Source organism: Mytilus galloprovincialis, chromosome 3 (assembly GCF_965363235.1).
Source record: "Mytilus galloprovincialis chromosome 3, xbMytGall1.hap1.1, whole genome shotgun sequence".
Lineage (NCBI taxonomy): Eukaryota > Metazoa > Mollusca > Bivalvia > Mytilida > Mytilidae > Mytilus > Mytilus galloprovincialis.
In genome coordinates this window covers 68,637,499-68,652,908 of record NC_134840.1, presented here as the reverse complement: position 1 = coordinate 68,652,908, position 15,410 = coordinate 68,637,499, and the positions used below count along the sequence as shown (strand labels likewise).

General features: G+C 30.6%; 1 protein-coding gene across 3 annotated transcripts in view; it reads left to right on the top strand.

The window, feature by feature from the left end:
• Positions 1-15,410, top strand: part of LOC143068746 (ubiquitin carboxyl-terminal hydrolase 34-like) — an 81,403-nt gene that overhangs the window by 35,899 nt on the left and 30,094 nt on the right. For all 3 annotated transcript variants that reach the window (XM_076243017.1, XM_076243016.1, XM_076243018.1), the window contains 17 exons: positions 397-525; positions 2,149-2,271; positions 2,653-2,739; positions 3,364-3,450; positions 4,038-4,208; positions 4,436-4,556; positions 4,917-5,041; positions 5,289-5,450; positions 6,843-6,953; positions 11,119-11,295; positions 11,965-12,148; positions 12,891-13,054; positions 13,519-13,584; positions 13,774-13,920; positions 14,397-14,453; positions 14,686-14,763; positions 15,171-15,265. In XM_076243017.1, the coding sequence (XP_076099132.1) occupies positions 397-525; positions 2,149-2,271; positions 2,653-2,739; positions 3,364-3,450; positions 4,038-4,208; positions 4,436-4,556; positions 4,917-5,041; positions 5,289-5,450; positions 6,843-6,953; positions 11,119-11,295; positions 11,965-12,148; positions 12,891-13,054; positions 13,519-13,584; positions 13,774-13,920; positions 14,397-14,453; positions 14,686-14,763; positions 15,171-15,265 (2,084 nt within the window). The remainder of the gene's footprint in view (positions 1-396; positions 526-2,148; positions 2,272-2,652; positions 2,740-3,363; positions 3,451-4,037; positions 4,209-4,435; positions 4,557-4,916; positions 5,042-5,288; positions 5,451-6,842; positions 6,954-11,118; positions 11,296-11,964; positions 12,149-12,890; positions 13,055-13,518; positions 13,585-13,773; positions 13,921-14,396; positions 14,454-14,685; positions 14,764-15,170; positions 15,266-15,410) is intronic.

Here is a 15,410-nt window from a genome sequence, read left to right as displayed (position 1 = left end):
TATTCAAAAACATTTACTAGAGATAATTTTATAGGAGTTTAATTCAATCAATACAAAACGGTATATGCATATTCATTTTCGTTCATTCTTATATTGTGGTTAATAACTTCGACCATTCGTCAGCTGTGCGCTTTTAATTACGTATATTGTCGATAAGCTATAAGAGTTAAACAGATTTTATTTTTTCCCAGAATTCAATAAATCAGGCTAATACGTCACGACCCACTCGAGAATTCAACCAAAAAAGTTACAAATACTTGATTTTCTCCGTTATTAGAAGGAATATAAATTTAAAACTTTGCAAATGTGTTTTTTATGTTAAGATGAACATAATTAGATGATAAGTAAAAAATCGCGGAATTTCCCTTTAAATCAGATTTTAAACTAATTTTACAGGAAAGTCAAGAGAGAAGAGGATTACAGACAACAGCCAGAATCTTGTCTAGAAAAGTCTGGGAGCTGCTCATGTTATTACCTACTAACCAGAGTATGCTAGAGGGATTCAAACAAATTGTCTCGGAAGATGTAAGCATAAAAAATAACATTGTCTTGGTAGTTTATAAAAAACTATGAGTTGATGATTAAATACAGGTGAAGGTATAGCTAGAAATTTGTTAAATCAGGACTATGCATGGCTAAGTGAAAAATACACACACCTTGATTCTTCTTGTTTTTGTAAGTCTGTGTATAGTTTCTTATGCAAAATAATGGACTTCCATTTAAAGCTATTGCTATTTCAATGATAATTCATATTTACCATTCAGAGATGGGTCCGATTACTTTCAATGTAATTGATTAAATTACAATTACTTTGTCATTTGTACGATTAAATTAAATTAATGATTACATCATTTCTGAAAGTGTCTGATTAAATTAATGATTACATTGGCAAAGTAATCATGATTACATCTGATTACAATGAATTAAAAAAACAAAAATATTTTGAATGATGTGAATGAATTAAAGTTTAATATAACTATATAGTATTTTTTAGAAAGTTTTTTTTATATATATTTTAAAATGATAACTCCCAACTTCATCTATTTATTAAACCCACAAAAGTTCACTACAGACATACATTATGTCACCCAATACACTTTATTATCGTTGATCTCTGAATTATTTTGACTTCAATTGAATTTGGCTTAAAGCCTTTATAAAGAGTTGCTGTCAGTCTTCTGACGGCTTCCAGACTTTATATGTATTTCAAGGTGCAGTTTTTTAAAGTTAATATATGGATGAAATAAAGTTACCAGATAAAAATTATGTAAAAATTCAATAGAATTGTTTAAACAAATTGTAAACAAAATACAAGTACTTTAAGTCAATGCATTTTACATGTCCAGTCTAAGTACATACAAAAATTCGCCTATTTTAAACAAGATATTTGTACAAATTTTAATTTAGTTTGTGCTAATTAGAGTAATTTTCATATGTCTGATTAATCTTTTATCATATATATTGTCCTACAGCTATACTTAATTAGAAATTGCAATAAAAACAAAACTTAATTGGTTTCCTACCTGTCAATTCAAAGTTTACAATATTCTCAATATTAACAAAAGATTATAATTCAGGGTTAAAGAAACATATAGTTTTGCTTAAATATAACAGCTTTTTTAATCAAATATATATATGTACATCGTTTATAAATTGTGAATATATGTACAATACTTTTACTAAAGCCTTCTTTGGCTAATGATGACTTTTTAATATTGTAACAGTTTATTTTTTACTGAGGTATACACATCAATTAACATGCTTCATAAAGTAAACCAAACTATCTTAACTTGTTAAATATCTATTAAATAAGAATTACAAAAAGGTTCATTTATTGACCATAAACACAGTTCAAGATTTTTTTCATTGTAATCAGAATGTAATCAAAATATAATCAGGATTACAGGGCATTTTGAAAAGTAATTGATTAAATTAAATTACATGTAATCAGATTTTTGGCTGATTAATGATTACAATGATTACTTGAAAAATTGTAATCAATTACAGCTGATTAATGATTACAATTACAATTACCCCAAGTCTGTTACCATTCTGTATATTTGGGGTATATAGTAAGAAGGTACAGTTTAACTATTTAAGACAAAAATGATGTCTAGTCTCATGATATTATGTTTTTTTTGTTAACAGTGTGATGAACAGAAAGCTTCATGGAATGCATTGTTAGATTCTGTAGGACCTCATAAGTTGATGTACTCCTTACAGATAGTGGAGACTTTGTCACGACCAGTTAGGAATCGTAAAAGATCATTTGTAAGTTTTGCTATGAGAGACAATTATCTTCAGTAAAAGTATAAAATGTGAAACTATTTAAAAGAGAAAACTATTGACCTGAATTATGCTCACACAATTAATAAAAAAAATAATATGGCAGAGAGCAACCAACCAGAACCACTGAACTACAAGCTCCTGACTGGGATAGGCACATAAACAATGTGGTTTGGTTAATCTTAGACAGTGGTGTAACAGCATTACATAAGAATAAAATGTAAAAATCAGTTGAAAAAGACTTGATTCATCAGTTTGGCATGAAGCAGAAGTATTTAGTTTTTATGCTTCCAAATAACCAAACACTCCTTTAATCTATCGCCATAAAAGCATGATATAATTTATTGAGATTATTTATTCTTTCAGATGAGATCTGGTGGTGGAGATTCTATCATGAGTACTGATTCAGAAATGGATGTCACAGAAAATCCTGAGGAAATATGGAGTCAGAAGGTTGGTTAGAAGCAAAAAAACTTTTGTTGTAGTAAAGTTAAAAAGCAAGCAGTTTTCTATATAGACAGAGTATATGTTTAAAAGAAGGAGGATAAGATTATTCAGCTACAACTTTTTTCTTTGAACTTTGAATTTAAAAACAGTTCTGTAGATGAATAAAATTGAGAAAGGAAATGGGGAATGTGTCAAAGCGACAACAGCCCGACCATAGAGCAGACAACAGCCGAAAGGCCACCAATGGGTCTTCAATGTAGCGAGAATTTCCGCACCCGTAGGTGTCCTTCAGCTGGCCCCTAAAAATATGTATACTAGTACAGTGATAATGGATGTCATACTAAACTCCGAATTATACACAAGAAACTAAAATTAAAAATCATACAAGACTAAGAAAGACCAGAGGCTCCTGACTTGGGACAGGCGCAAAATTGCAGCGGGGTTAAACATGTTAATGAGATCTCAACCCTCCCCTTATACCTCTAGCCAATGTAGGAAAGTAAACGCATAACAATACGCACATTAAAATTCAGTTCAAGAGAATGTCTGAATGTTGATTGATATATTTATGTTTTACTGTGACATTCTTATATGTTAGTTTTACCTTTGTATTTATTTTATTTGTTTCAGTTTATTACAAAAGGAGGACTAAAGCATCTGTTGAATGTATTTAAGTCTGGTAGTTTACAAGCGAATGAAGATGAAGAATGGAGTCAGGTAATTTGATCATATTTTCAATCATTTTTTCTATGAAATTTTGTATGAGGAATTCATAAACCCAAAATATAAATAATTTACAGAATCTATTTTTCTGAAAATTCAATATGTTTGTGTCGGAGGTTTATACATACAGTAAAATAATTTTGACTTTTTGATCTTTTTTTCCTGTATCAGGTTAAAGTTTTTCAGTCAAGGTAGTTAATGATGAAGTTGTTATTACATCAACTTGAAACTTATTGCACTGTCCATTATGATGAGTATCAATTACAAATTAGGGTTTTGTCTCAGGTATAATAGTGTATTGATCAGGATAAAGCTTGAGTTTGATGTAGTTTTTTTACAATTAAGTTGTGGTCAAGTTAAAGTTTGGACCAAGATTTAGCAGTTCCCTGAGCATGGAAATGTGATATAATGAATTGAGCATGGGTTGGTTCCATGGACACATATTCTTGTTTTGAACACTTTTAAAAGTAGCTTGATTTTTTTTTACAATATGCTACATATTTATTTACCTTGAACTTGTTACAGTGGAAACATTGAATGTCTTGCTAATATGGTTTCATTATTTTACATTGAACCCACAGTGGAACCAGGAATGTCTTGCCTACCTGTTAAGGCTAATCAGTCAGTTTTCTGTTGACTCATCTGATGCTGAAGCCGGACATGATGATGTTTTTGAAACCTATGAGAGTCCTAGACGGAAAATGAAACGGAAAGGTGGAAATGAAAAGATTGTTATACCAAGGTTAAATAAGGTTAGTTATCTTAATATTTCATAGGTTAAATTCTATAAAACCTTTACAAAATCCAGTTAACTGATTAAATATTGGTTTGAATAAAAGGAAATGTGGATCATCTATCAATAAGACAGCAAGCCAGCATACCAAAAAATCAAGGTCTATTTGAATGACTTTTTGGTTATATTATATTTTTTCTGAACAGTTGAATTAAATATGTTGAAATACATTTGTTGTTCTTTCAGTCAACCTTGGCCATGTTGAACATAGACACAGGTTTGAGTATTCTAATGCAAATCTTATATGATGCTGCTGTACCTAGAGAATCTGGACCCATCCATACAGGAACATGGGGAAGAGCTGAAGGTATGTTTTTTACTGGGGATGATCCATTTAGGGACAAAATAAAAAGAGGGAGTTGTAATAAGAGAGTGCCTATGAAATACTATTTAAGTGAATAAATATAGAACATTAATTTTTGAATGAAGTGCATGCTTAAGAAAGATAAATTTTTACTAAACAAAAAAGAAAAAAAAACCAAGCATCTGTAATAGGAGAAAGATTTATGGATATAGAATATAAATGGATATTTTTTATCACACAGGCTTTGTGTTACATTTTATTTTCAATTGCACATTGTTCCCTGTTGTTGCTGGTAGCTCCTACACACATGCATTGATATCAAACAGACAGTGACTAGTACTATGTTATTATTTTTCTTTGCAGTTGTTCACTATTCCCTGTCGTTTCTGGTATCCTGGACATACTCCTGTGATAATGTAAGACAGGCATTGTGCTCATCACCGAAGTTTGTTCCTTGGTTAAAACGACTGACGTTAGAAGCACCTGAGGTATAAAGAAATACCAATTAATCTGTTATATTCAATTTCAATCAGCATTGATTGATGTAGTCTTGAATGAATACATTGTTTGTTATTTCAAGATTAATTAAATTTTTTCACACTTTTAATTTATTATAAAATGTTTTTGATACAGGGCCGGGTGTTTCAAATATATGATTTTCCATTTAGAAATTGATGTAACATTATGATAATAATCCATTTGTTGAAGGATTTTTAATTATTCTTCTTTTTTCAGCCATTTGTAAGACGTGAAGCCTGTATGGGATTATACAGACTATGTCTTGGTAGAACTACAGATGGAAAAACAGGTTACCCCTTACTGATCCCAATGATTACAAATCTGCTGTCATTCCTTGACAATGCCCTGTCAATTAAACCACAGAAAACATATACCGATGTAAGTAACAAGAAACTTGGACTAATTTTTTTTTATAGAAATGATCACTATCTGGGACTATTATACTAACAGTAATGGAAACAGATCGATCTGGTGAGATTTCATTGCCCCGATAGCAGATTATTGATTTTTTGTTTTGATTTGAAATAAAGAACAAATATTCAATTAATTAGTTTAAATGCAAAAAATAGTTATTGTTTACGAAATTTTTTTTTGTTTTTAATAAGAAGTCATGATATTACTGTTGAAAATAAATCAGATTAGTCGAAATGACGGCACTTTACTTGACTGCTAAGAAAACAATGTGTCAAAGGTTAACAGATCATAAATAACCCTGACAATAAGTGTGCAATAAAAAAAATGTTGACAATGTCAGTTCATAATTGATTCATATAACAAAAGTTACTCGGGTCTCATGAAAATATAGCTATTGCCACATTGTTTGAACTTTTGTGAACTTCCTGTTTACACCAAATTTTCAATATGGCTTAGCACGGTCGGGCCTTCTTTTGTTGTTCTAATTGAGGAACTTAGTGTACATATCTTCACGAAGTCATATTCTAATGCCACCTGAAGACCATTACTAAGCAAAATTAACCCTGATTATAATAAAATATTGCACACATAAAAAGTATTATGCAATTTTATAGGAACAGGAATGTATTTGAGCCATGCATGTGGGTTCCAGTTGTGATGAAAAAGATTTTTTTTTTATATTTTTCACTTTAAAAAGGGACAATAAAAATAGGCATATGCAAACTATAACCAATAAATGTGATTTTACAACAAACGGAACTTGCGTATCTCTTTTCATTTAAAAGTTATAAGAAATTTCATGAATCGTATACTTTTTTCCACATCGTCCCCATGCTATTTTCATCCTGAAAATTTCAATCTTTATATGTTATGTTTACACTTATGGCAGGATTTGGTGATTAAAAAAAAACTGTCAAAGATTGAGATATCTTTTATCAATATTAATAATCATGTTTATATTAAGGATTATCAATTCAAATAATTATAAAATAGTAAATACAAATTACTGAAATTATAAGATCATGGCACGCTGTCACTGTCAAAACAATGTGGCGTATCAATAAATAGTGCAGGTAAAGTCTCATTCTAACGACTGTGATGTAGATATTATTACACTGATTGGTGTAACGGTTTCCAGTCCCGTTAGTATAATAGTCCCAGTCACTATACAGGGCAAAGAAATTATTGAAATTTTTATGGTAACGGTTTTGATGAAATTAAAATACAATAAAGAAAAACAATTATCCCCTCAAATACAGATAAGAAAAGCTCTAAAAGTAATTGAATTTAATTGATAAAGAGGAGGTAAAAAATAGTTTATTTGTTAAATGCATAGAATTATGTATTTTAAAATAGGCTGATGGTTTTAAGGAAAAAGAACCTCATGGACCAGGTTGTAGAGATTACTTCTGGCTAGTGTGTAGATTTGTTGACAGTATTTCTAAAGAGGATGCTAAACCTGAATCAGTAAGTGGCTTGTAATCAGTTGAATATGTTATAGTGTAGCTCATAATTCTGTTTTATTACATTGCTTGACAGTTAAATGACCCTCATATGAATAAAAGGAGTTAAGGGATATATATTACTGTGCTTATCCAATAACCTTTGCAGTAGTATATTACCTATTGCCTGACCAGTTTAAAAAATTGTCAATACAATTTGTCCATTTAAATTGTACAATAGGTATTGTGAGAGCTATTATCAACAGGTGGTCATTTAACTACCTGTAGATTTACCTGACATTTTACATTTAATACACTATTTGTTCTTTCTAATAAAGATATTTATTGTAAATTTATTTATTTTGCTTACAATCACAAATAAATCATTGCTGGTAAATCCCACTTTCATTATGAAGAATAAAGCACTGAAATTTCTATTCACTAAGCCATTTGTACTTTTTTTGATATATTGAAAATAAATTTTTAACAGTAATTCCAATTGAAGTAGATCCTGAATATTAAATGAAACTTAACATCACTACTATTCCATTTCAGGAATCGTAATATAACATGAAAATATATCCCATTAGAAAACACCAAGCCACACATAATTCATCTTGTAGAATTATTCACAATTAGATGGTCTAGCCAAAAAAATCCATTTCACAAACACTTTAATTCCATATCAGGAATCAGAAACTTAAAATACATCCCACATTAAAAACACCATGAAGCAAACATTCTACTTTTTTTATAAACTAAATTCACTGATTGATATTTCCATCTTGACTTTTTAGAGACACAGAAAGAAATGGCTTAAAAAGTCCCATATCTAAATAGAATAGTCTATTCAGGACATTGGTCATGATACATGAGGAAAGCAAGCTACCTATCAGTCATTTAAATTTTACCTTTAACAGGTCGGGACCACTACCTTATATGGAAATGCATAAATTAGCATACTTATGTCCTCGCACATGTAATTGTTTATTTACATGTGACGCAATTTATTTTTACCTAGGTTTTTGACCAATCCACTAAATGAGTCACAATGCATGATGAACTACTACGTGTTTACAATCAACCAAGAACACGTGTTAATTACTGAAATACAACACATTTTTTCGTGCAATGCGGGATTCACAATTTCGCTTAGTTTTTCATTTTGTGTATCCTCATTTGTAGTTCGTGATATAAAGTATTACTTCCATGCTCAGATTAACGAAGAGTTGTTTCTATGCGAAGAAAAAAGGGTTTGAATTACCCGATATATAGCCATTAACATGTTTGATGATGGCACAGAGATTTCATGTATTTGTCCACCAGAAGCAACGAAACAACTGCGAAAAAACACAATTACCCATGAGACAAACTTACTGGTGTAAAGTAAGCCGTCGATAAAATGCAGCCGGTGCTGATATTCAAGAGAAAAGCAATGTTCGTAAAGATAATTAAAGGCAAATGTGGGATCCTTGGATTTTGTGTTCGTAAAAAAGGCGAAGAAAATTATATTTACATACATGGCAGTGTTAACAAAATCTATAAGTATTTTTGTTGGTCACATTTCAGTATGTGGGACTGCCAAACTGTTCCCTTTTTTTTGAAGGTAGTGAAGTCAGCAACTGTAGTTTCAGTTTGTTCTTTTTTTAACGGGCTCGGACATTTGCCAAACTGAATAAAATCATTACAGCTGATTTCTTAAACCTTCAAAGTAAAACTTTGGTTGGCTTGCTTGCTTTGTTTGTATAGTTGTTTATACAAGCTTTGAAAATAAGATTGACATCTTTAAACAATATATATATATATATAGGCATAGTTTAACTTGTATATTTTATATTTTGTACAATATACAAACAAAGCAAGCAAGCTAACCAAAGTTTTGCTCCACATGCAGTAGGAAATAAGCTGTAATGATTTTATCCATATGTATGTGCGACAAGGTGGAAAATTTGATATGTTTTGTGAAAATTGCAGCATTGGATCTATAATAAAAAAGAAGATGTGGTATGATTGCCAATGAGACAGCTGTCCACAAGAGACCAAAATGACACAGAAATTAACATTTATAGATCACCGTACGGCCTTCAACAATGAGTAAAGCCCATACCGCATAGTCAGCTATAAAAGTCCCCGATATGACAATGTAAAACAATTCAAACGAGAAAACTAACGGCCTTAATTATATAAAAAAAAATGAACGAAAAACAAATATGTAACACATAAACAAACGACAACCACTGAAATACAGGCTCCTATACAATATTTTTTTTTTTTTGATGGGATAGATTTCTTGTCCTTTTATATATTTAATTGGGCCTTTTTTTTTTTTTTTTTTTTTTGTTTGGATTGTTTTACACCAGTAATTTTTGGGTCATTAATAGCTTACTTATTAGCATTGGACCTATGATTGCTTACTTTACTAAATTATGTCTTTGTTGGAAAGATGTCTCATTTGGCACTCATACCCCATCTTCTTATTTCTATATACAAAGCACGTTTTAAAAAAAAAATAATAGGTAATATGGCACCCACTATGATCCAGAGACTTTTAATATTGGAGATATTTTACATATGTCAACAGGACAGCAGCCGAACGATAAAAAAACCTCTGAGGTATATTTTGTGATAAAATTAGCAACAAACGGATATTATCGATGGATGAAACTATAAAAAATGTATTGAGCTATATACCGTACCCGCTCAGTGACGAATCCAGGGGGCGGGGGTTCCTGGGATGGACTCCCCTTTTTTGGACGATCAGTGCATTTGGATGGGGACATGTAGTTGGAACCCCCTCCCCTTTTGTCCAGGGTTAGGACCCCCTTTTAAAATGGCTGGACCCGCCCCTGCCCCTTTCATAACACTTCTTTTTAGAATACTGAATATTATGATGTTCTTACTATTAGTTCAGGTCCTGATAAAAAATAAATACACATTCAGTACAGAAAGAAGTGTTTCAATGAAAGTTTCGTGTTTTTCTAGGCAGAAATGATTTTGCAATGACATTATACAGGTTTAAAAGAGCTCAAATGATTTTCTTACTGGACAGTGTTCACTTCATTGGATATTTCACTGTGTCATGTCGTGAAATTAATGCAGGTTCAATTCATAACAATGCACAAAACCGGTTCAACTACTTTTGCAAGGCGAAAAAGAATGTCGAATTGTGAAGCCAATAAACAATATTTTTTTAATCTGAGCATGCAAATTGAAGATTACGTTATATATTTTACATTAAATATATTTGCAGAATAAAAACTTTGGTAATGAGAGTCCCAGACAATATATTAATTGACTGTTTTTCCACTAATTCCACGTGTTTTAAGTAGTAGTTTACTCGTAGTAGCCCACAATGCATTGTAGTTCATTGAGTCGATTGGTCAGTTTTTCAAGGCCATATTGGCCTTGTGTTTTGGAAATTACTATGCAAATATATTCTGACGTCAGAAAATCTAGAGTTCTCGACCTGTTTAAGGAATAGTGAAGATTTTTTACTGGGTAGTAAAATGACCACCTGTTGATGAGTTCCCGCAATACCCATTTTACAATTTAAATGGACAAATTGTGTTGACAATTTTTTATACTGGTCAGGCAATAGGTATTTAAATACTACAAAGGTGATTGTATAATGACAGTAATAAGAATGCAACTTAACAACACTATAGGTTGCACTTTGTAAATATAACTGTTTCTCAAACCATGCCTCTTATGGGGAGACATATGATATTCATAAATAATTTGATTTGTTTATGTACTGGTTCCCAGATATGATGTGTTTCATCTCATATAGAGATATAACTTTGGACTGTTACCAGTATAAAAACATGTTATTACTGTGAAAAATTGAATTCTGAATTAGGCACAAAGTAAAGGTGGAGGTAGTACAGAATTTTAGTATAAGTTTTAAACTATTTTAAGATCAGGGCATATAAATGTTGAAAATATACCGCAGAGCCCTATGTTTTGACCTTTGAATAAAATGGTAGTGGATATCAACTTTTAATTCTAGGATATAATTTTACAAAACTTCATAGTTAGAGTGGCACAGTTTTTGTCGCAAAGGGAGTTCCTATAGAAAATTGCATTGTCTTTATTTACAGAAAAGCAACCTATAAAAGTAAAAAATCTGTCAATTAAGACATATATTCAGTACTCAAGAAAAATATATATTCACTTATTATATTTTTCAGGAAAGTGGATTGGATTTGAATGAATTAGCTAAGAAAGCAAGCACATTGACTCTAAGCAGATCATACTACGAAACAAGACAAGGATTTGAGGAAGATGATGGAGTGATTGGAATGTTGAACTTGAGTACATCAATACTAAAACACAAACCAGCATTTAAAACTTCACCTGAGGGACAGGTAACTTAACAGGTTTTGCATCAATGTCAGAACAAACTGGCATTTCAACTTTAACAAACATAAAAGTTGCTTGTTCATTTCAATTCTGATGTACAAGTAAGCATTCAAGTTCTGTCTTTAATCTGTACATCAGGGTGATCAACAATAATATACTCAAAATAATGCCTGAAACTCAGATTATTAATCTTGAATATAATGAAAGATTTTAAAACTTCAATTGAGCAAAATACAGGGATCTCTACCATTGTGTACTTTGTGCATTGATTTTGAACCAAAAAATAGATAGTATATTAATAAGTATGGAATAGATTTATACATGCATTTGGGATTATGTTGCATTTCTTTTGAATGAATATGCTTTAGACTTGATTAATTACAGAAGAGGAAGACTATCCTTGATAGCTAGCTTTTACATGCAAATCGCCTCTACAATTATAACAGATTGCAACATAATTAACTTCAAATATGTAGAGAAAATATGTAATACAATGTATAGAAGAAGATAGTTATGACCAGCTATAGTCATAAATCCATTTTTTTCTTCTTTCAAAAACATGTTAATCACAGAAGTATTACAACATACAGTAGGCTGTAAACATGAATACTACATTCAAAGTTAGATCTGTAAAGGAGCTACTGATTATATTATTCATTTAAATTATATTTCAGGAATTTCTTAATGAAGTGTTTGATTTTCTGTTTGCCTTACCCAATCCCAAGAAGCGATACTTTCCAAAGTGTAAAAGTCAAACAGCACGAGGGGCAGCATATGATTTGTTGGTAGAATTTGTGAAAAATTGTGTGGAGAACTTCAGGATTTTACACAACAAGATGATGCAACAACATTCAAAAGGTAAGGAAGATTTATAAGTTAAGCAAGAACCATTAGATTTGTGACATGTTACATTGAATCTGACCATAAAACCATGACTTTTTGAGGGATATGGATTCATAATGAAACTATATCTTGAAATCTTGATGATGTAAGTGAAAACATAGATAAAATAATGATGTTTGAATTTCAATTATATGTAAATTTAAACTAGAAAATTTCATGCCTCTATACTCTGATGATTTTTATGCCCCACTTACAATAGTTTTCTGGTCTGTGTGTCCATTCGTTTGTCTGTCCATCTGTCCGTCTGTCTGTCCCGTTTCAGATTAAAGTTTTTGGTTAAGGTAGTTTTTGATGAAGTTAAAGTCCAATCAATTTGAAACTTTGTACACATGTTTCTTATGGTATGATCTTTTTAATTTTAATGACAAATTAAAGTATTCACCCCAATTTCACTGTCCACTGAACATAGAAAATGATAGTGCGAGTGGGGCATCCGTGTACTGGGGACACATTCTTGATTTTATTTGTGGAGTAATCGATCCAGCATTCAAAAATACTTTTTAGGTACTGTCTTTTATTTGTAGATTGTAATCACCTTTTTATATGTAAATTGCAAGAGTGAAGAGACACTTCTTATCTCACCATATGATCTACATAGGTAAATGTTGACGAACAACCCACCATGCTCTATTACTGAGGTTCCCTAATACATAATTATGTGAAATGACATAATACTAATAACAAATCAATTTTGTAGATTCCCATTCTCAGTATCCTTGGGATTACTGGCCTCATGAAGATGGTAGATCTAAGTGTGGATATGTTGGCCTGACAAACCTAGGAGCTACATGTTACATGGCCACATGTATGCAACATTTGTATATGATTCCACAAGCTAGACAGTCAGTTTTACAAGCTAAGGTTAGTATACAGGTGAAATTAACATTTTCTTATGGGATAAGTGTCTTGTATATAAAGACATGTTATTAGCTTTTGGAAATGATGCCATCGTTAGTTTATTGCCAAGATTAGACATTTGAAATTCTTAAAAATTATATATTTGAGACAGAAAGAATCTTTAAATTTTCTGATAAAAATATTTCATTTGACACATTAATGAATGTTAATCACATGTGATAATCAACCAGATCTGAATGTGTGTTAGTGTATGCATGTGAAAACTATTGCATTTTCTAATTTCATTTTCTGATTAAGTTTTAAATTTCTAGTACATATAGACAGAATTCCATATTGTCTTTTTTTTGCAATATATTTTTACATCAGTATACAATATATAAAATTGAGAATGGAAATGAGGAATGAGTCAAAAAGACTACAATCCGACCAAAGAGCAGATAACAGATATAATATGTTTATATTTGCAGTGTACAAAACAGAATCGTTACGAAGAGACACTGATTGAAATACAGAAAATGTTTGCATATCTCCAGGTTGGTATTTACTTCATAATTTTGAGTGAAGTTTTTATATTTATACAATGATAGTTGAATGCCAGATATGAGCTTTACAGAATATTTAAAAATATTTTAAATATGAGTCGATAACTTTCTTTACACTTAAGCATTGAATAAGTTGTCCATAAGTATAGTTGTATGTATATGAGTTTCAAAATATTGTAGGAAAGCGAGAGAAAAGCCTATAACCCAAGAAGTTTTTGTAAGACCTACACAATGGACAAACAACCATTAAACACTGGAGAACAGAAAGATATGACAGAGTTCTTTACAGATCTTATCAGCAAGCTTGAGGAAATGTCCCCAGAAATGGTACAGTCTTGTATACAAATCAAATATTTAAAAGAAAAAATCTTAACAGTTATTTTGTATCATTCTTTAATTTCATAAAGTATTGTAATTACAAATGCTTTGGTCAATTTTTATCAAATAGCTTAAGGTTTTTATTTGTGTGCATGAAAATGTCACATTCATAGTCAATTAGTAAATGATTTTTAAGAGAAGAAAATATATAAAAGATTTTAAATCATCTCTTTGCATTGAGAAATTTAATATTTGCTTTTAAAAAAATACTTGCATAAATAAGTATGGAACAGTAACAAGGTACAAGCAGTTGTAATTGCTATGTGAAATGATTTATCTTGGGAATTTTATGTTTGCTTGACAAATTGCAACCCTTAACAACAACAAAAATGCTTCTGGTTTATCATAAACAACCATTTTGTATTTGAACTTCTTTCTGACTTGCACATGAAGCCAATTACTTATCATTTGATATTCATTTCCAGAGGAAACTAGTCAAGAGTTTATTTGGTGGTGTGCTAACCAATAATGTGGTTTCTTTGGTAAGTACATTTTTATCTCTCAAAATATGAAATTTTGACTATATTTGATAAACCATGTATTAAGATACATTTACCAACCATCAAATATTAATTTATGTTCCTATACTGGATATTTGTGGAAAAACCCTTTAAATTTAAATGATAAAAAAAATCTTCAAACTTATTACCATATGGTCATCCAAATAACAGAGGAAATAATTGTGTAACATGCAATATTTTTAATATCTTTTAGGATTGTCCTCATGTCAGTAGAACTTTGGAAGAATTTTATACTGTAAGATGTCAGGTTACAGATATGAAAAATCTAAATGTAAGTAGAAATGACTTGAATAATGTTTATATTTGTGACCAACTTTTACTGAAATATTGAGAAGATGCATCCACATGATTTATACATGGAAAAAACTCAAATGTGTTTTTAAAACTTAAAAGATCTGATTTTTTTTTCTCTTTTGTAAAAACAATAATCCAAATATACATGAGACTTACAATTGAAAATGTATTTGTCCATAACATCAATATATCATCTACATATCAAGGAAGGCAGCAAATTATAGCAAATTTGAACAATAGAAGTCAATTTGAATAAGAAGACATGCAAGGAATCTCAATATACAGTTAACCAGCATCACCAAAGATAAAACAGACATTTATTTGCATAACAATGTTTTGGTGTCTAATTTACTTTGTATAATTATATATGAAATTTTCCTGTAGGAATCCTTGGATGAAGTAACAGTTAAGGACATGTTAGAAGGAGATAATATGTATACCTGTTCTAAATGTCAGAAGAAAGTCAGGGCAGAAAAAAGGTAAGAATGTACATCTCATTATTTAAAAAATTGTTTCAATGAAAACTTGTTCCTAGAAGCACTGTTATATACTTCTTGTTCAGATATTTTTCTACTTGCATTTTTTCATGACGTCTATGTTTGAAATTTATGTAACCGAGATAGA